Consider the following 21315-nt stretch of genomic DNA (forward strand, 5'->3'; position numbering starts at 1 on the left):
TTTGCTTATCTTCAATGGTGTTTCCATTCTTTACCACTGTGCTGAGAAGTAGTATACAGAGATCAATTTTAAATAACATCTGTAGTCAAACATTTCTTTGAACTATCACCGACAAACACAGATACCTAAGATAAGGCTATTTTCAGTCTGCAGTAGCTCATTTTGAGCCATGTGAGGTGATCATGGGGAGAGAGAAAGGGAAGGGAATGTAGGGTCAGCTGGGATAGAACACAGTTTGGGCAAATACATGAATTAAACTGAGACAAACCCCGGTTTGTCAACAGTAGTTTATTTTTTGGGTTTCCTCTTAGAGACGTCTGGCCTGTTTGTTCAAGTAAATACAGAAAAAAAACACTTTGAGCACCTCTCGTTTTAGGTTCTTCCATTTCACATCCTTGGCTCCAATAAAGCCCACTTTAACATCATGACAACACACAAGGCATCTCCAACTCAACTACATGGTCTTTACAGCCGGCAAACTAACTAGAAAACAAAGAGTGAACAAGCAGGAAGTAGTTTGAAGATTGTTAGAGAAGGCAAAGCAGTTACCTAGTGTAAAGACTATAACATTGACTTCAATAACATATTTGGCAGAAGATAAAATGTTCCCAACTGAATGCATGTGTTTGCTTATATTGGAGAATGTCATGGCTAATAACATGTACAGTATATGGCATATTACCTGACCTCACTAAGCCATTATATTATCCCAATGAAGTTACCTTAATATTAATCAACTTTACATACAAAACACACCTTGGAAGTTAAAATGAAATTCGACCCTGTCAGTAATAATAATAATCAGTTGCTTATTTGATGACCAGTCTTGCTTCAAAGTAAAATCTGTGGCATTATAATCTCCACTGACTAAAACAGAATAAATATCATGTATTCAGGAAAAATGCTGCACATTATGCATTTTACTCCTGTCACAAAAAAACTTCCATTTTCTATACTGGTGTTACGAGTTGAAATAAGAATACTAATTTTTTAGGGAAAATAATTGATCTCACTGAATAGAATTAGTTCACACTCCATTATTCACTTCCACCTCCAGAGCTAGAATTCACATCTAACATGCTGGACTAGTGTGAGCCCAATAGGCAAGGATGTTAAGAGTTGTAGAAGACCGAAAACAAAAGGCTTTCAAACACAAAACATAAACCCAATTTATGTAAGTCATATGCAACAGGCAACACAGATGAAAGGAACATACAGGTGGATATATCAAATCTATATTATTTACATCCAAATCTAAAAGTGATCCTTTACTCATAAAGTTTCTACAAAAATTGCATAATAGTGTCTCTTTCAATGTGACAAACCCTTTAAATATGCATACCCTGCATACTTTCCCCACATACGTTTTGCCACTGATAAATACCCCTTCCATCCCACTAATCCAAAAGAAAAAAAAAATCCATAGAAAAGTCCACTCCACACTGCATGTTTCCAGTGATATGCATGTGGAGAAATCTACCTGGTTTATTCCTGTAATGAGGTGTCTTTGAGATTTGCCTCTTTAAGGCATAGCCTCAAAGTCTCCCATCAAGTTTCTGAGCTGTACTACACAAAAAGACCAGTTCTTGGCAGTGACAGTACGAGCAGAAGACACCAGCTGGTGCAGTTCAAGTCATCAATATTTGGAACATTCTTTGTAATGTGCGAATTCCTGCCTTCATAATACTTTAATATCTTAAAAGTACTATGAAGGTAGAAATTCACACATTACAAACAATGTTCCACCTCAAACCTGGGAGAAAAAGTAATCCTAATGTTGGCACTGGGTGGGTTACAGATTGAGATTACACCCAGTAGAAGGATAAAGTAAAACATAGTTGTATGGAAGAGTGTTTTCTGTGGGTTTGACTGTCCTTGCCTGTAGTTCCTGCCTCCTCATATATTGTCAAGTCTTCATTGCCTCATTCTGTGTCTCTGACACTTTACCCAAGTTCTCTTCTTTTTTATGTTTCCTAGCATGTTTGTATTTGTCCACATATGCCTTGACCAGATTTCCCACTTTGACTGGGTTGATTTCCCCGCTCTTGCTGTGGCACACCTGATGACCAGGAACACAATATTATTACATACGATCCAAGGACAACTTAAGATTAGGAGAAATGTCTGAGTGACTCATCTGTATTACTGAGGGGCTTCATGTTGTTGGTAAAAAAAAAAAAAAAAAGGATACCTGTGATGTGATTTTTTTAAACCCACCTTCTGGACGGCTTTGCGTAGAATTTCCTTATATTCATCTTTGTTGATGTCTCTCCTTTGGTAAAAAGGCTTGATAGCAAGCTTCACCTCCTCTATAGCTCGCTCCTGCATATGCAGCTTTTTCAAATACTGTTGGTAAAAAAAAATGTCATTTACACACTTTGAAAGAAAGCTGAAACTATATCAATCATGTATTGTATGTATAAGATGTGTAATTTCAAAATTTAAAAATCACTATTATTTTACCTTATCTTTCCCTGACGAATCTCCTTCTTCTGACTCTCCTTGTGCAGTGGTTGATAACTCCCCAGGATGGAATCCATCTACTTTAGAGGATGTACTAGCCTGACCATGAAGACCCTTCAGGGAGGGGTCACCAAGGGGTCCAGGGATGTCTCGCTACAGCCAAGAAGGGTTAAACATCAACAAGCGTCCAAAGACCAATAGATAACACATGTGACAAAACGTCAGGCAGGTCATTTAGACAGTATGGTTATAAAATTTGCAAAGAGAGTTTGCACTCATAGTCTTTATATATACGCTGTATGCTGGTGTGCATGATTTATAATAAAGTCCAATGTGATATAATGCAGGGTTAGTTCACAATTGTTGGGGACATTGCTGGGCCAACAGTTCTACTTTCGTTTAGCCTGAAATCTGCCAGTATCAGTTTCAGTTTCTGTCATGTGGCATACAACACACAGAACTGCTCTGCATGGATAAACATTGCCCCCTCCTTGTCATTATAGACATTACATGCTCTTAAAAACCAAGTTAATGATGCTCAATGTTACCTGACTACAGGTCTGGCCTGCAAAAGAAGGTCTGCGAGCCCCTTCCTGCTTCAGCTTCAATTTATACAGTGCCAACTCTGCATAAAAAAATATGAATGCGTGTAAGCACATGAACTTTGATCTGTTAGATGCAAACAATCCAGTAAATCATAACACTCACTGCTTGCAGATTTCTCTGGCTGAGGCCCCTCATGCTCCTGTATATTCCAGGTCACCCTCTTCACTTGAGTTTTGGATTTTGCCCCAGCTAAAGTTGAAACCGTCTCTGGCTCTTCCTGTCCCTCCAATAGATCCTGTTTAACAGCGGCCTCAATCCCCTCTGTGAGTTTGGACTTCTCATAATCTAGGTTGTCCAGCATCACATCAACATTAAAGTCATCTTCCGAGTCTGAGGGAGGCTCCTGTTTTATAGAGACAGTGTTCTGTTTGAGAGAGGCCACTGATGCAGGATGAGCCTCAGAGACTGTGTCTTGGAGGCTGTCTGTTGTGACAGCAGTGGTCACTGTGGAAAATGAGGTGACAAGGGGTACGTGGGATACCTCTAAAGGGCTTGGCTCAGATTTAAATATGGTGACTTCACTACTTTCAGTCTTAATGGAGACTTTGATGTCTTCATCTTTGTTTAGGCTTACTGCCAAAGAGGGATCGTCTGTTTCTTCCTTTTTTATTGGTTTAATAATGGGAGAATCTTCAAACATATCAAGGGTTTGTTTTTCTTTTTTAATTTCTTTCTTTAATTTCTCCTTTGCTATTTCTGTTACTGTGTGCTGGCTCCCCTCTTCTTCCTTTTTGACTTTAGAGGTGAGAAAAGAAGAGAGCAGCTCCTGTTTTTTTACTTTAGCGACTGCCTCTGGGGTTAAACTTCGAGTAATATCAGTCTCTTTTTTCTTGTTCTGTAACCTCTTTGTGTCCTTGGAGGAAACACCTGACCCTGAAGTTTTTTGTGAACTTTTAGAAAACCTGTCTTCTTTCATTCTCTCTCTTGAGCTGGATCTAGACTTGTGTCTGCTTTTGTCTTTAGATTGTGACTCTACTTTGTCTCTGTGAGAGAGCGATAAATGTGGTGGTTTGGTTTGGTCTCTTTTCCTTTCCCTGGACCTGGACCGTGATTTTGAGCAAGATGAATCCCGCTTGCGGTCCTTTGATCTAGATCTGGTTCTGGACCTGGAGCGTGACTTGGACTGAGATTTTGAGTGAGACCGTCCATGTCTCTTGTCCTTGGACACTAGCTTTCTTTCCTTGTCTCTCGCTCTGTCATCACTTCTCTCAATGCTCCTTCTTTTATTGTTCTTCCTCCTTGTTCGCTCTCTGCTGCTAGATCTGGAACCAGACCTAAAACATTCACAATGACAGACAAAATTCTTAACTGATAAAATCTCGTAATTACTGCATACCGTTACAGAATTCATTTGAGAAAATGTTGCATATTCACCTAGATCGCCGCTTCCTTTTCCCGCCTTTGGATTGTGACCTGGGCCTTCGTCTGTGAGTTCTGTCAGGTGAACTGGACAGAGAGCTGTCTGAGGTTGAATTTGCCCTCCTTTGCCTCTCTCTGGACGACGATCGCCTGGAACTTCTTTCTTTGTCTCTCTTGTCCTTTTCTTTCTGGCCTGAAGTGTGGTAATCTCCCCTGCCTCTGTCTTTCTCCGAATTGCTAGATTGTTGCTCCGTCAAAGCTTTGGAGGTTTTCTTCTTTTGGCCCAAATCTCTTAATGGCGATTTGGGGCAGGATGCGGACTCTGACTTTGATTCTATTATTTGTTTCTTCATACTGCTAGCAGAGCTAGATGGTGATGGGTCGTCCTTATAATTGCAGAAAGATCTGTTGGGTGTTCTAGAACAGTGGCCACCCTCTTCTGCTTGAAACTTTCTCTTAGTCTTTGAGGGATCCAGGCTGAGATTCAAACTATTTCCTAACCTGTCATCACTCCTTTCAGACTCCTCTGTGTCATCTAAATCTGACTCCTTCTTAACTTTAACATCATGTAATAAAGTTTGTTTCTCAATCTTTATGTCCACTCCGCTAGAATCCTTTTCAACCTTTACATAGCGCTCTGAGCATTTTGCCTCCTGTGCCTCCTGTTTAATTTCCTGTGTTTCAGTTTTCAACTGAACCACATTCAAGCCCTCTGTGCCTTGTGAACTAGGAGGCTTTCTCTCATGTTTGTCATGTTGAGAGCTGCTTTCGAGGCTTGTCCTTTCAGCTTCCTCATCTGAGCTGCTTGAATCGGACAGAGTAGGATTAAAGGGATCATACATGTTATTACTGTCTTGCTCCTTACTGGCTAGTGAACGTGATGTCAGCAGCATTTGTTTATTCCTGTGCAACTGTCTCTTTCTTGCTTCGTCCTCCTTTTCTTTCCAGCGTTTCTGCATGCTGCCTTCACTGACAGAGGATGATGCAATGCTTAGCCGCCTCGAATGCCACGAGTTCCCACTGGAGTTGATGCGGAAGCTCACAGCTGATGAAGATGACGAACACTGTGGCTGACTAGCAGGGGAGCTACTAGAGGAGGAAGAAGAAGAGGCAAATGAAGTGGAGAAAGCTGCTGATGAGTTTGGTCTATCAGGCCTGGGCCTCTGGGCTTGACCGTTACCCTGGCCCTTTTGCTTGTCCACACTTTGTTGCCGTCCTCTGCCCCCAGAAAGGGTGTTGATGCCCATATTAGGCAAGCTGTAACTACTACCTCTTCTATTATTGCTATTTCTATTACTGCCACCTTGACTAGCGTCATTATTTGTGACACTGTCAATGTCCCTTTTCACTTTTGGTATCCTAGGAAGCACTGATACATCAACCCACATGGGCTTTGTAGGTGCTTTTATAGGTTGGGTTTGCACTGAAGCCAGACCCATCCTCTTGGAACTCAAGTCTGGGGTTTGGTGGACAAATATGGAAGCAGTGTCCTTTAGGACTCCAATGCCATTAGCTCCCCGGTGACCAAGAGAGGGGTTGGGCCTGTGTGGACGAGAAGGCAGCAGACTTGGACGCTCTCTAGGTAGCACATCCGAATGGGGAGACAGTTGGAAATGGCTGGCTGAAGAGTCCATGAAGGGTGGTGCATGAGATGAGCTCTGGGACAAAAGTCTGTTTCTAGAGCTGTGGGAGGATCCTGCAAGATCATTGTAGTGAAAAGATATGGTACTGTCTCCTGGGCTAGGGGACATCCCTGGGCTGTTGAGTGAGCTGCCATCTCCTGAGCTTGTGCTTGTGTTGGTGCCTGCCATTAGCACAGATGGTGTCACTGTAACTGAAGAAATGTACACAGACGAAGCATAGATACAGAAGTTGAGTATTTCAGGTTTTTAGTAGTTTGTTGGCCTTTTGTATTGCCATACTGATACAATTGTCAGCATGGCAGAAATGCATCTGTTTCAATAGAAATCTCAAACAGACTTACTTGGCTTTGTAGCCTTGAGTGAACCATCTCGATTAATAACAACATCAGAGCTGTCCATCATGAGGATACTCTGTCCTGACAGGATGCTGCCAAGCAAATCTGGTATGGGGGCTGACTCCACAACACCATTTGCATGGGGGACATCCATTCCCCTGCTGGTATAGCAGAACAAACTTTTAATAACATTCAAGTGTTTAAGTTTTACCTCACAGGTGTAATATTTCAGAGTAGCACACACAATAAGTCACCTTCACACATTAAAATGTAAATGTTCTCAATACTATATCCTACACAGCAGGAAAAAACAAGACATTACCTAGAAAGGCTTGCAGTAACTGGCCGAGCAACAGGTTGGTGAGAGCGAAGGGCAGACTGAGAAATCCCTCGTCTCTTGGCTTCCAACTGTGACGTAGCATGGGCTTGCTGGTCATCATCTACACTGTTCAAGGTGCAGTAAAATTTATTTCATAATTAATGCCGGATTTATAAACAGTTAAATACAAACAATCGGAACAAACTGGTTCATAAGTTACACACTATATATATATCATGTTCTGTGTCAGATTACGGTAATTAAACCTGCATCATTTCACATTCCAGAAGATGCTCCAATAAAAGTACAATAAAAAATAAAAAAAATAACCAGGGTGAAAATCATCCAAATTTTTTTCATGCACTGACGATCTACTATCAGTGCAGTCATAGTTAATTTTAGCTTTATTACAAAAAGCAATGTCCAACCCACATCCATATTGCACAGCACACACTACGCCTCCACAAAACATTTTAAGCTTACCGATCCACAAATGGATCCAAGTCAAATGGGTCTCCATAGATAGAGAGTGATGCAGCTCCTATATCAGCACGCATGTTGCTTAATGTGTGCTCTGCTGGCCGGTACACTGTAGGAAGCGAGGAGCTTTTCTTGCCCTTTACTATTCCAAGATTATTAGCTATGCGGCTTCGAGGAGTGGCTGTCTTTTTCAATATCTAGTGGAAAAATCACAGACATAGAATTAGTCAACAAGATCTACTGCAAGAAAATTTGTGTTAGAAGCAAATAATGAAGAGTTGAAATCAATTTATTAAAATCTCAAATACTGATGAAAAACACACCATCTTTTTCCTGGATTTAGTCCTTCTTACTTTCCGTTTCTTCCTCCTTACTCCTGTACTTGCCCCATTACCTGTTTTGCCGTTCGCAGAAGATGTCTTTTTACGTTTCACCTTTCTGCGCCTACCTATTTAATCAATTATAAAAAGACCAACTTAAAAAAACACATCACCATTTATGCTTGTGTTCATGCTAACCCTTCTTTGAAATTTCCTGTGTGTATCTTTACATACCAGTCTTTCGTCTACGACTAGTTGGGATGCGAGGTATGAAATCCCGTACATACACTGCTGTGTTAAGCCCAGCAACCACAGCGTTAATAGTTTCATCGAGCCAAGTGGACTGCATCATGTATGTGGGAGCCAACTAGTGAGAGAAAGTTTGCATTACTCCACTGATACGCTTTAACAAACTGTGCAGACACAAATCTGTAAACATATACTGTTCCTTAACACAAACATTCAAGTTAGCAGTTCAACAGAACAAATTGAATATTTTCTATCATCCAGGTCACGGTAAAAATAAAGTCCCATGGGAGTTTTTGAAATATCTCAAGAAAGTCCAGCCAACCTAATCTTAGTTCTTAAATATTGCAAAACAAATTTCAAACACACATGCTGATAGTAATGTTAATAAACAATGTTAATAAGCAATAAAGACACATTAGGGGAAAAACTAGTATACAAATCAACATTCATCTCCAAAATGCAACCTTGCATATGTGTTCTGAAGGTGAGTTCAAAAATTAGCCAAGACAGAAACATCACGCCTCATGCCAAACCTGTGATGTGCGTGCCTGTGTGATGCGATGGCGGTTGACATTAGCCCGGACCCTCTCACTCTGCTGGGTACGGGCAATGGCTCTAGTGGGACCTGCACCATGGGGCTGTGATCTACGGGTGGCAGAACGGGCAGTAGAAGGTACGTTGTCTGTATCGCTAACTTCCTCAGCTGACCTTCCTGAGAGAGCAAAAATTACACAAGACATCAAATTAAAAAATGCTCAAACACAATACACAAAAATGTGTAAGACTAAATGTCTGTCATTTAGAGTTAAGACCTTTCCCAGTGTTACTATGTTCAAAATAATTAAAATGGCAAATGACTGAAAAGCTCACTTGATTGGTGACTGTTGGGTTCACACTCAGGACAAAACCATTCCTCTACAGGAACAGAGTGCAGAGGTGGTGTAAGGCATTCCATGTGATACCTATTGGAGAAAAATGCTTAACAACTGACAGGTTTTCAGGCAGTGTATACATTCTTTCAACATACTAATAAAGTACAATCTCACCCTGCATCACAGCCATCACAGAGCAAGAGGCGGTCCTCCCGGTCACTACCCCCACACACTTCACAGTTGGTCTGCTCCAGGTCCAAATCTACAGTTTCCTCTTGACCTTCCTTTACAGGCTTTTGCACTGTTATCTAAATTAAGCAAATGCACAAAAATCAACTAGTAAATGTGGTAAACAAAAGTGTTAATGCAAGAATAAATATACTTACTATTTTCTTCACTTTGCCTCCATAGCTTTTCCTTAGGTATACGCTGTTAAAGGTAAGACGGTCTACAGGACATGAGTTTGCATTCTAAACGGTGGAGAACAAACATGTTACCACACAGCAATACATTCTCTCTGCCACTGGTGGTTAAAACACAGAAAAAAAAAATCAAGAAAATGATCACCAGAAGGATTTACCTCATCAATCAAAATTCAGACCCACCTTGGCCCATTCAAGGATGCAGTCAAAACAGAAGTAGTGTTCACAGTTCTCTGGCGTTGCAACAGGTTGGCTGTTGAATGAGTTCAGGCAGATAGGACACTTCTCTGAGTCCTCATCTGAGCTCATCCCTGCAAGGTCCGCAGAGGTTCCTACACATGCTTCGTCCTCTGCCTTTACGTCTTCCTCCTCTTCCTCATCTAATAATGTGTAGAAATTTACCAAAAACTTTACCAAAAAGGAACTCTGTGCACCAGCCACTTTATCCTGTGCATTCTCTTGCACCTTAGTCATGTCATACCAGTCTCATATAAGCTGCTATAACTTAAACTATTCCTGGACTGTTTACATTATGCCAACTGCACTGTCTTGCACTATACATCTTTTGCACTCTTACTGCATTGTATTTTGTGCCTTGTATTTTGTGTGTGCCTCGTAGGTACATTTTTTTACACTTTATATTTATCTTTAGTTTTTAGTTATATGTTATATGTTGCGGAGTGAAGAGTAACGCAATTTCGATTCTCTGTTTGTCCAGCACATATAGCAGATTTGACAATAAAGCTGACTTTGACTTGACTTTTTTTTTTTAATCAATTTTGCACTGTACAAAGTGTATCCGTCTTAGGTCAAAACAAAAAAGTCTGCCTAATTACATAGCTCCTTGTTCAAAGAATCAAATGAGTTCTTCCTACCATCCTCCTCTTCATTCCCTTCTTCTTCCTCCTCCTCCTCTTCATCCTCTCCATCATCATCTTCTCCTTCTTGACCACTATCAGATTCACCCTCCTCAGACTCCTCTTCAATGTCATCTGAGTCATCTAGACAGGAATATACATATGAATCTGAAAGTAGCTGTGATAGTTCTCGTATGACTGTATGTAATTGTGTCAAACAACACATATTTGACCATTAGTCTTTACTGAAGAAAAGTTACCTGAGATGGCCCACAATGCAGCTCTTTTTCCTTTGCTGTGGGATGTACTGCGGTTGATCGGCTCCTCTTGGCTGTCATCTTCATCCATGGCTGACCATTAGAACATCAGCAGAGAAACGTCTCCAGCAGTTTTTCTCTAAAATAATACTAAGTATATAAATATAAATATAACAGCATGCAAGTAGTGTTTAAAGGCAGGCGATGTCTGATCCTTTGAGCTTCAGGGATTGTAACAACTATGTTTTGCTGATTGATGATAACTAAAGGTTGCCGGTAACAAGTAAGCCATCCCGAGTCGCTGTTTAAAAGACTGCATAGACCCTAGTCCTTCAGTAGAGCGGGGACATAGGATCCAAGCAACTACAGTGAATTACAAAGCCTACCCATGTGACACTGGAGCGTATGCTCCCGCAGTCTTACTTTGCCAAATTTGGCAACTTATCTTCAGCATTTTGGAAACAAATAAGTAGTAAGTAGTAAGTAGTAGTAAGAACTGTCCCCTGGCTAGCTAACCAACATAAGCTCGTGCACTGTGCAGGGGCTCCATTTGTAAACAAAGAAGAACACTCAGCAGCAAACAGAGCTTCCTCTATACCCTAAATGAAATATGCAGACAGCGACAAAGTACAAGCATTATTCACGCACACTCTAATAAGATTAATAAAGTATTTTTCAACGCCACTCGTTCTAAACAAATGACGCTGGCTACTAACATTAGCCTCTGTGTAGCCTGTTAGCTAGCTTCAGAATAGCTAAAATTAGCGTCAACTACAACCTCGTTTAGGCTGTCTGACAAAATCACTGTGTGTGGGAGTGTAGTTAAAAGAATATCTACTCCAATCCTTCCAACTACTGTGTGCTGTTCAAAAACTTGACAATATTCAAACCTACCCTATTCAAAAGTGTGAGGTATGTTTGGAGTGATTTGAAGTCTCCACGGTTGTTGATGAGTGACACCACCGGCTGGCTACAGACGGAAATGGCCGAGTGCAGATGAAAGTGACTCTTAAAGAGACAGTGCTGATTTATTTGAGATCAGCCACAGCACACAGCATGTGTGTGTCAATTATGTCTGTTGTATGTTTGTCCAGTCAAACCGAGTCAAAAAAAGAGGACAAATAATGTTTATTCTCATTCGAAGCAGTACAAACGCACACAAAATTATGTTTTTATTTCCTGAGTTTGATTGTTGAATCTGAAGGATTATAAAATGTTGAAGAATCTTAAAAAAAGACTAGAAAATGGCATTTCCTGAAGAAAATGCAAGTTTGATTGCTGCAGCTGAAGCATTGCTTTGAATGCTGATGTGAAGGATTGAGTTTTGTATGCCTCTGTGTATGCCTCTGTGTGTCAGCCTGTCACCATGGTAACAGCAGAGGAGACCTCAAAAACCACTCCAACTTTGAGAGCCTGGCGTGCGGAAACGATTCAGAATTAGAAAATTCTGAATACAAGTTTGATAGAGCAGTATCTAATGTGCGTTTTAAGACTAAAATGGAGTCTGTAGCTTGAAATTTGTAGGAGAAGATACATTTGGCAGATGACGCTGAAATTGCTTAATATTTGAAAAACTATAATTTTTTGAAAAAAACTACTACTACTAGGCTGACGCTAGTCAGCTAACAGAAGCTAATCTGGCCTCATTATAATAAGGGTTAATGCCAGCAGGTTTTGAGGCCTCCATGATGCTTCTCTGGTGATTCTGCTGACGACTGGAGAGAGCAGACTGGCCCAGCGGCAGTTCACAACAACTCACCTCAACACACAAACCTGAACATATGAATGTGCTTGTAGTCCCAGGTGTCGGTGTCAAATCACATCATCACGTCACATCACATCCCCCTGCTCTACTGTCGTGTTGCTCACTGTCCCTGCTAACAGCGGCAACAACAGGCCGAGTAATCGTGGCTGTGCCTGCATTAGGTCGTCCTACGCTTACAGGGGGATCTTACCTGTCTTTGGTCAACAGCCTGCCATGCTTGACCCTTTGTGAAGCCCAATTGAACAGGTTTTAGTTTCTCAGATGAGGACAGTAGAGCTCTGAGATGCAACCTAATTGATGCAAAATGTACACTGATGGGACTGCCTCATTCAGTGTTAGGTGAATGTGAGAGAATGTGAATGTGTTGTGGTCAGGATTGTGGTGTCTTAGTGTGATCGTCACTTCTGGCCTCTGTGTCTCTCTGTCCACTCCAGTTTTCAGATCTAACTCTCTCAGCTTTGTCTGAAATGAAAATCAGACAAAAGTCTAAGGTTGTTGTGGCCGAGTGGTTAAGGCGATGGACTAGAAATCCATTGGGGTCTCCCCGCGCAGGTTCGAATCCTGCCAACAACGGCAGCTTTTACCTTAGTAAGACAGAAGTTATCGTTCATCTGGCAAAAACAAATACAGATGTGGGCTCTGTCCGAAATCACTCCCTAATCACTATATATGGCCCTATGTAGCGCTGTCTGAATTTCTTAGCGAGAAATTGTAGCCCACATATAGGGCCCTTAATGTATCTCACAATGCAATGCATCATGAAAAGTTGTGTCCATCCGATTTTCGCTAGAATTAGCTTTTATCTTAGTAAGACAGAAGTTATCAGGCTCTTTGTTCATCGTTATCTGACAAAAACAAATACAGATGTGGGCTGTCTCCGAAATCACTCCCTAATCACAATATATGGCCCTTTATACTACCTCAGCTATTTTATAGTGCTGTCCCAATTCTTAGTATGAAATTGTAGACCGCATATAGGGGACTTAATGTATCCCACAATGCAATGCATCATGAAAAGTTGTGTTCGTCCAATATAGCACACAATCTCTACTTTCTGCTGACAGCTTTTAAGAGTCTGTCTGCAAAACAGCGTCAACAGTTTAATATAGAAATTGCTTGCTTGGATTTCACAGACGAAAGTCACCCTGTGTCACTCTCATACTTCTACATAGACAACAGGTTAATGAGTTTAACTCTTTGAGGTTCCACAGAGCTGGTTGCTATGACAGTTGTCAGATGTAGTCAGTTACCAGGTGGGAATCAGAAAAGTGAGACAGTCTACTCAGCTGTTGCTTCCCACTGTGATTACTGTTGTGTCTGTGATCACTGACCTCCACGTGCTTTGCATGTATGAGGCCCCGGGTTCAATCCCCGGCATCTCCAGCTGACCTTATGCCGAAATCCTGTTTCACTCCTGCTGCACAAATACACACACATTTTTACATTTAAATAACATGAGGAATGGCTTCTGACAGCATGTCACCTTTGATCTGAATGACATTTAGACATTTTTGAAAAAACTCTTTCAAAGACTACAAGCTAACTCTGCTAAAGTCACTTTAATACAAACACTCTGATGTTGTTAGTGATGGCTGTTTTCCTCTGACTGTCTGTTTAGTTCAGTGATGTGAAGAGCTGATGGACAAAGTGTCCACCTCCATCTGAAGGACCAGGGACTCATCAATGTGCACATTTATTCAGAGAAGAGAGAAGCTTTGAAGCAGTCCTGACGTCTGTCCTCTTAGAGTTTCTGCATGAACACACTGTGGCACCAGCACTCTTAAAAATTCTCAGATTTTGAACTCCTCCTCCATCATGGTTGGAGTTTTACATTCAAAACAATCATCTCATACAGTGAGTGTGTGACTCACATCATTTTAACATTCACTGAAACATCCATTGTTTCCTCTGTAGAAACATCTGCATGTCACCTAATCATGTCTACATCCATGAAGAAGAAAGCAGCAGTGGAACAATAAAGTTTACAGTTTATAATGTTTATTCTAATTCTATTTCATTTTGTTGTTATTGTGAAACCCTTTAATGCCTGACCCCCAAGCAAGCACTTTAGGCAACAGTGGCAAGGAAAAACTCCCTTCTAACAGAAAGAAACCTTGAACAGGACCAGGCTCATGTGTGTGTGTGTGTGGGGGGGGGGGGGGGGGGGGGGGTTCTGCTGACGGCTGGAGAGAGCAGACTGGCCCAGAGGCAGTTCACAACAACTCACCTCAACACACAAACCTGAACTGTACTGAACATGTGCTTGTAGTCCCAGGTGTCAGTGTCAAATAACATCATCTGTCTTGTTGCTCACTGTCCCTGCTAACAGCGGCAACAACAGGTCGAGTAATCGTGGCTGTGCCTGCATTAGGTTGTCCTACGCTTACAGGGGGATCTTACCCGTCTTTGGTTAACAGTCTGCCATGCTTGACCCTTTGTGAAGCCCAATTGAACAGGTTTTAGTTTCTCAGATGAGGACAGTAGAGCTCTGAGATGCAACCTGATTGATGCAAAATGTACACTGATGGGACTGCCTCACTCAGCGTTAGGTGAATGTGAGGCTGTTGTGGTCAGGATTGTGGTGTCTTAGTGTGATCATTACTTCGGGCCTCTGTGTCTCTCTTTCCACTCCAGTTTTCAGCTCTATCTCTCTCAGCTTTGTCGGAAATGAAAATCAGAAGAAAATGCAAGGTTGTTGAAATTTTAAAGTTGTTGTGGCCGAGTGGTTAAGGCGATGGACTAGAAATCCATTGGGGTCTCCCCGCGCAGGTTCGAATCCTGCCAACAACGGCAGCTTTTACCTTAGTAAGACAGAAGTTATCGTTCATCTGGCAAAAACAAATACAGATGTGGGCTCTGTCCGAAATCACTCCCTAATCACTATATATGGCCCTATGTAGCGCTGTCTGAATTTCTTAGCGAGAAATTGTAGCCCACATATAGGGCCCTTAATGTATCTCACAATGCAATGCATCATGAAAAGTTGTGTCCATCCGATTTTCGCTAGAATTAGCACTATGTGCCTTCATGCATTGCACAGACTGGTGAAAAGAACATGAACGGAACGGTTTGCATTTGGGTTCTTCAGCTCTTTGCTTTTCATGACCACTATACTTCACACTTAACGATAAAGCATGTACTCAACTAAAAAGAACCCACTTTACAAGCACACAATCTCTACTTTCTGCTGACAGCTTCCAAGAGTCTGTCTGCAAAACAGCGTCAACAGTTTAATATAAAATTGCTTGCTTGGATTTCACAGACAAAAGTCACCCTGTGTCACTCTCATACTTCTACATAGACAACAGGTTAATGAGTTTAACTCTTTGAGGTTCCACAGAGGTGGTTGCTATGACAGTTGTCAGATGTAGTCAGTTACCAGGTGGGAATCAGAAAAGTGTGACACAGTTTACCCAGCTGTTGCGTCCTGCTGTGATTACTGTTGTGTCTGTGATCACTGACCTCCACAACATTACACAGGGGGATGTAGCTCAGTGGTAGAGCGCATGCTTTGCATGTATGAGGCCCCGGGTTCAATCCCCGGCATCTCCAGCTGACCTTATGCCACTGCAAGATTATTACAACAAACAAAGCAGTCTGAATATGGACGATAACAGGTTAAGGAGACTATTGTTCTGTTATTGTTTTTTATCACTTTACATTGATAAAAAAACATCCTTTTCCTTATTTTTCTTTTACTTCCCTCTTTCTCTTATGTTTATTATATCAATCATGTCAGATACAGAAGCCTCTATCCATCTCCATGTATCCATCCATCCATAAATGTACATAAAAAACAAGCACCTGAGCTCCTGCAGTGCTGCACTTAAAAGGCGGTAAGAGGCAGTTCACAACAACTCACCTCAACACACAAACCTGAACATATGAATGTGCTTGTAGTCCCAGGTGTCAGTGTCAAATCACATCCTTACGTCACATCACATCCCCCTGCTCTACTGTCTTGTTGCTCATTGTCCCTGCTAACAGCGGCAACAACAGGCCAAGTAATCGTGGCTGTGCCTGCATTAGGTCGACCTAAGCTTACAGGGGGAGTATGGAACGGCTTTTATAGGGGGATCTTTCCCGTCTTTGGTTAACAATCTGCCATGCTTGACCCTTGTGAAGCCCAATTGAACAGGTTTTAGTTTCTCAGATGAGGACAGTAGAGCTCTGAGATGCAACCTGATTGATGCCTGCCTTTGTCTGAAGTGAAAATCATAAGAAATTTTAAAGTTGTTGTGGCCGAGTGGTTAAGGCGATGGACTAGAAATCCATTGGGGTCTCCCCGCGCAGGTTCGAATCCTGCCAACAACGGCAGCTTTTATCTTAGTAAGACAGAAGTTATCAGGCTCTTTGTTCATCATTATCTGCCAAAAACAAATACAGATGTGGGCTGTGTCTGAAATCACTCCCTAATCACTATATATGGCCCTATGTAGTGCTGTCTGAATTCTTAGTGAGAAATTGTAGCCCACATATAGGGCCCTTAATGTATCCCACAATGCAATGCATCATGAAAAGTTGTGTCCGTCCGATATTCGCTAGAATTAGCAATATGTGCCGTCATGCATTGCACAGACTGGTGAAAAGAACGTCCATCCATAAATGTACATATAAAACAAGCACTAAAGCACTACAAACAATTTGTTTAGTAAAATAGTTTGTTATGGTTAATGGTTCAGCTGTGACTTGTTTGCATCACAGGGCAATTGTGTTGTAATAGAATGGGGTCTACAACCTGGATAGTTAACAGGCCACACATGTCTCAACACAAAATCCCCTGTCGCCCCCTAGTGACAACTTCATAACACCATCTGTTACATAATAGAATGTAATCCCGATTTACTTCATGTCATGGGGTTATGTGTATCCAGGCTATGAATTATAAAAGGACTTTGACCCTTAAAACATGGTCAGAAGCAAACTGAAAAACAAAAGATATGTGTTGATAAAATGTCAGAAAAGAACACAATGTTCCAAGTGAGTTCTGGGAGACATAAAATAACATTATAAAAAATAAAATGTGAACTGTTGTGTTAATTCTAACACTGTTTTCACACATAGATTTTATTTAATACAATATAATGGGTGATCTTTAACTAAGGCTAAACATGTATATTTAAATGATGGTTTAAAAATGACATGATGTCAGGGAGTCCTCAACTCTCACTCCGTAAATAATTGAGCGTTCATCATCGCCCTCCTCCTCTTCCTCCTCCTCCTCCTCCTCCTCCTCGTCATCATCAGATCACACTGTCATGCAGCATCCTTGGTACGTGCACAGCCACACTCTGCTCATGGCAACACTGTACACAAGTAAGCCGAGTTCAACCACTTCACACTGTAGGGGTAGAAGCGTTCTTTGTCAAAGCGCCTTAAAGTGCACTTCAGTCACCTCCAGTGGCAGCTGGCGTCTATTTATGGGCAAAGAAATCCATGTCGCATTGATGTTTGCAATAAATAATCAACCAGGACAGGAAACTGTTAACAAGATAATGGTTCATTCCTAATGTACGACGTGCAGAACTGAACGCGCCGCACCCCAACTATAACTCTAAAAATCAACCTAACATGCTGCTCAAACAAAGCCCGCCCTCCCGGGCTCCTCATTTGCCATTTAGTCACGATAGGCGGGACATTTAACTCTACCTCGGTATCCCATTGGCTGCGCTTCATGACAATTTCGTTCTCATTTGCATAACCAGGTCGGGTTGCAGATGCAGGGGAGTGGGCAGGGTAGGGGCAAGTGAACTGAACTTCTCCGTCGGTGTAGGCTACACTATATTCTAACATGCACCTAACTTTAACCATACACAGTTTTCTTCTAGGAAAAAAAAACTACTGACATGTTTTGGATATGTGGTAGACAGGAATGTATGAGCGAAACTGAAAGACTGCTGCTTTATAAAAATATCCGTAAAAGAAAACTTGGGACTGGTAAGTAGCGCCCTTTATCTGCCACCGTGCTTTATTCTGTCAATATGGGTTTTGTTTGTGGTATAGAGGCCCTATGCATTCTGTTTTTGCTGTAAATTGTCTGTTTTTCTGTTGTACTCATCTCTTATTTTGGAACTTTATATGTTATTTGAAAGAAAAAAAACATTTAAGGTATGTGCTGGTGGTCTAATCCATACATTACAGACAGGAAGCCAACTGTGGTTATTCTGTGATAATGTGTCAGTGTTGGAACAGGGGTTAATTTCTGAAATCTGTACATTTCATTAATTGTCATATCCTTATATGCTGTATAGATGCAGTGAATGGTCCGTTTGTGTTAAGTGTTTAATGTTTTGTTTAATTACACAGCACTTCTCTGTGTTACTCTACAGATTGTGCGTGCTTTAAGGTTGTCAGTATCTAAAAGCAGGTAAGCCACTGACTAACGCACATTGTGCCAGTTGCCAGTTCCACTGTGCGTGTGACAGCGGCTAACCTGGTTTTGGGAATACCTCTCTTTTTGTTTGGGCTCGTCCACCAAGACCAGCCACAGCCGGACCAGACAGACACCCAACCACATGCAGGCCCTGGTCTTGTCCCTGTGACAGGCCTTCCTCAGCATGACTGCCCTCCCAGTGGTCTCCATGTGTACTGTAGCCCACTTCCTACTATGTTCTCATACTACCTTATTTAGGAGCAGTAGCTTTTTGCATTGCCTCCTATGGAGCTGACCTCTCTAATGACATCAGAGAGTTGGTGAGTGTTTTGTTTCAGTTTCTATTTCATCTAGGTGTGCTGAGCTCATCTTCATGTTGACTGGTTGCACAGTTTAAGGTTCTTGAAGAGGGCCCTCCAGCTAAAATACAGCAGCACGAACTTGAGATTTATATAAGACTTCCGTATTAATTGCATATTTACCACATGTACAATGTGTATTCACAGAAAGTGTTTGTAGAGATAAGTAAAGTTTATATTTACACCATCTGTGACATCATCTTTCTGTCATTATTTGCCGTGCGAGTCATTCCTTTCTCACAGTAAGAATGTATCATTCCCATCAGAGCACAATGACTCATAGTGACACAAATGTAGATAAGTGCAGTGTGTCAGAATCATTAGCTTGTAGTGCCATTCATCATCATAATGCAGACGTGCAGATGCTCACTCCCATCCACATCAAGCAAGTAGCTTTCTTTCCCTGTGTCTCTAATAAATATGTATTGTTTTGTTCTAGATCTGAAAATTGTCAGATGTTAAGCTTTGTTCCAAAGTAGATAGGTTGTATGAGCCAAAATAATTCCGTCAGCGTGGCATCCTGAAAACATCATCATAATCTGTTAATGTGCCCTTATGAAGATTGGAGTCCTCTGGGTTTAGATGTGTAATCAGTGAGGCTGGATAAGTTGCATGTGGAGTGTCTGGATAAAGCAAAAATCGGTCTGTAATAATGCAGGGATATTTATAAATAAAGGGGCAATTAGATAAGTGTGTTTTCTGATAATAAATATGATCAAAGTGAATATATCAATACGTGGGAAGACTGAGTTCAGCCAGGGGTGCATGTGTAGTACCACTGTTGTCCACAGGTAGGTGTAAGTGTTACAGACCAGACTTCAGACTCATCCAGACAGTGAGACCCAAACAAGGATTTGAAGCTAATCTAACCCTGCAAAGCCAGACATGTCTAAATCTTCTCAGTATAATCCAATTCTGAATAATTAATCATAATATCGCAACAGACAGCCTCCTGTAGCACTTCTTAATTCTAACACATGGTCAGAAGTTAACAATGCTGGCATTAAAATATTGTTTGTTTTTGTTTTACCTGCCAAATGTGAGTAGATTGGAGTATTTATAGATGTCCACGGGGTTTCTGTGTGGGGTTAAGCAGAGCGCAGAGCTCACGTCACTCAGTGTGTGTGACAGCCAGCATATTTACTCTCCAGGGTAAACAAACAGGAAAGGGGTGGAGGACAAAAGTGTTGCGCACAAGCTGCATGTTTATGCATGCTTATCCTATACGAGGATTATTTCGATCACATATTCTGACATATCAACTTGTACCTTATATAGCATTCATGGACTCAAAGGTGATAAAACAACATACAACATTTAAAAAAACTTAGTGACAGCAAGAACATGATAAAAGAGTGTGGCAGTCAGCTGTCTTAAATGTTAATAAGTCCACAATGTTGCAGTGCCTATACCTTCTTGTAGATGTGCTATTATGATCCATAACAGCAGCAGCAGCTGTGGGCTGTGGTGTCGGGATGTTTGCCACATTTCCCACTGCAAGGATGCACTTTGTGAACTTATAATCAGCCACCTGTCACTACCAGCTTTAAATGCAGATTAATGGTTGTGTGGCATCACAGAGCCACAAGCAATGAGGAAAGCATGCATATTTCAATACCCATAATAAATTCATAATGCATTTCACATATGAGCTTCATGCCACTGTAATTTTTAGCAAGTGTACTCTTGTGAGTTAATTATTTACTGGAGTGTCATTCACTGCATAGCTCCCAGTTACTGTAACAGTGGTATGAGTGTATTAAGAAAAACAAATCAACAAACAAGTATCTAAAACACAATGCACATTTTTATTATATTTAAATACATAGTAATAATTTCTCTAGGTCAAAGGATCCTAAATTATTTTACATTTCATACAGATACTTTGCAGTGTTTACAGTAGCAAAACTCTGTAAATATATTTGTCTTATGTACATACATTATGTATATCATGGTAGATTGAATAATGAATAAAAGTGTTACATTGGGTTAAATAAGAGATGACGGTGTCAGAACAGTGAACAACTTTCCCTTGGCCCTGCGGTCCATGTTTTATCTCCATGACGATTCTCGGGATGTCAGGACTGCAAGACACACAGAAATAAGTGGGGATGATGATCCCTTTGTTTTGGAAAGAAAACACTTTTTTAAGCTAAATAACAACACCAGAGACCAGGCTCAAATACAGGAGGGACACAAGACTCGCCCAACCCACAGAGTCTGTGGACTATTACTCAAGTCTTGTTGTCAGAGTAGCAAATTGGAACAGAAGTAGTATCTATAACAAGCACTCGTGCTGTCATGTTTCCAAAGCAAGGAGAATTTCTATAACCCCACAAAGAAAACAGTGCACGGCAGGCGGTCAGACACACGTTACTTTGACCTGTCTGTGAATAGAACAAATGTTGCGTGCTACAGTACAGTAAATATTGATTTAGGTGGTTTAGCGGGTCATTTATGAATAACAGTGATGAGGATGGCCTACACAGCACTGCTTCCCCTTGCATGACTAATATTTCTAATTAGGTAAGTAAGCTTATCTCAAATCTCCGGTGCACAGAGGCACAATGCAAGTTATGACAGGTCAAATGTTTGGTGTGAAGACAGCAGAAGAACTAGTCACAATCCATCCCTGT

At 41.2% G+C, this 21315-nt stretch overlaps 2 protein-coding genes, 1 long non-coding RNA gene and 4 other non-coding genes across 16 annotated transcripts in view; 5 read left to right on the forward strand and 2 right to left on the reverse strand.

The window, feature by feature from the left end:
- Positions 1-269: 269 nt before the first annotated feature.
- Positions 270-11173, reverse strand: phrf1 (PHD and ring finger domains 1). 3 transcript variants are annotated; one of them, XM_028408034.1, is made up of 19 exons: positions 11077-11173; positions 10186-10321; positions 9944-10069; positions 9252-9448; positions 9033-9116; positions 8821-8954; positions 8645-8736; positions 8323-8486; positions 7760-7892; positions 7529-7653; positions 7209-7402; positions 6729-6851; positions 6413-6567; positions 4444-6262; positions 3172-4343; positions 3012-3088; positions 2464-2616; positions 2218-2346; positions 270-2059 (listed from the first exon to the last, which is right to left on the reverse strand). In XM_028408034.1, exons 2-19 carry the CDS (start codon positions 10271-10273, stop codon positions 1907-1909), a joined length of 5118 nt encoding a protein of 1705 aa, XP_028263835.1. In that variant the 5' UTR covers positions 10274-10321; positions 11077-11173; the 3' UTR covers positions 270-1906. The 3 variants fall into 3 exon arrangements, with proteins under 3 accessions (XP_028263835.1, XP_028263833.1, XP_028263834.1); XM_028408032.1 differs by having other exon boundaries at positions 8308-8486; XM_028408033.1 differs by having other exon boundaries at positions 8308-8486; positions 10186-10332; positions 11077-11166.
- Positions 11174-12438: 1265 nt separating this feature from the next.
- trnas-aga (transfer RNA serine (anticodon AGA)) lies at positions 12439-12520 on the forward strand. Its single transcript has one exon. It is a non-coding gene; the product is annotated as a tRNA-Ser (tRNA).
- A 2135-nt stretch (positions 12521-14655) lies between these two features.
- Positions 14656-14737, forward strand: trnas-aga (transfer RNA serine (anticodon AGA)). Its single transcript has one exon. It is a non-coding gene; the product is annotated as a tRNA-Ser (tRNA).
- Positions 14738-15427: 690 nt separating this feature from the next.
- trnaa-ugc (transfer RNA alanine (anticodon UGC)) lies at positions 15428-15499 on the forward strand. Its single transcript has one exon. It is a non-coding gene; the product is annotated as a tRNA-Ala (tRNA).
- Positions 15500-16179: 680 nt separating this feature from the next.
- Positions 16180-16261, forward strand: trnas-aga (transfer RNA serine (anticodon AGA)). Its single transcript has one exon. It is a non-coding gene; the product is annotated as a tRNA-Ser (tRNA).
- Positions 16262-17725: 1464 nt separating this feature from the next.
- On the forward strand, positions 17726-18868 carry LOC114437274 (uncharacterized). The gene is made up of 3 exons (XR_003670896.1): positions 17726-17884; positions 18277-18314; positions 18432-18868. It is a non-coding gene; the product is annotated as an uncharacterized LOC114437274 (long non-coding RNA).
- A 1596-nt stretch (positions 18869-20464) lies between these two features.
- Positions 20465-21315, reverse strand: part of rassf7a (Ras association domain family member 7a) — a 30743-nt gene continuing 29892 nt past the window's right edge. For all 8 annotated transcript variants that reach the window (XM_028407872.1, XM_028407869.1, XM_028407873.1 and 5 more), the window contains one exon: positions 20465-20763. In XM_028407872.1, coding sequence (XP_028263673.1) covers positions 20732-20763 — 32 coding nt within the window. In that variant the 3' untranslated portion in view covers positions 20465-20731. The remainder of the gene's footprint in view (positions 20764-21315) is intronic.

The sequence above is a fragment of the Parambassis ranga genome, chromosome 6, assembly GCF_900634625.1.
Source record: "Parambassis ranga chromosome 6, fParRan2.1, whole genome shotgun sequence".
Classification (NCBI taxonomy): Eukaryota; Metazoa; Chordata; class Actinopteri; family Ambassidae; genus Parambassis; species Parambassis ranga.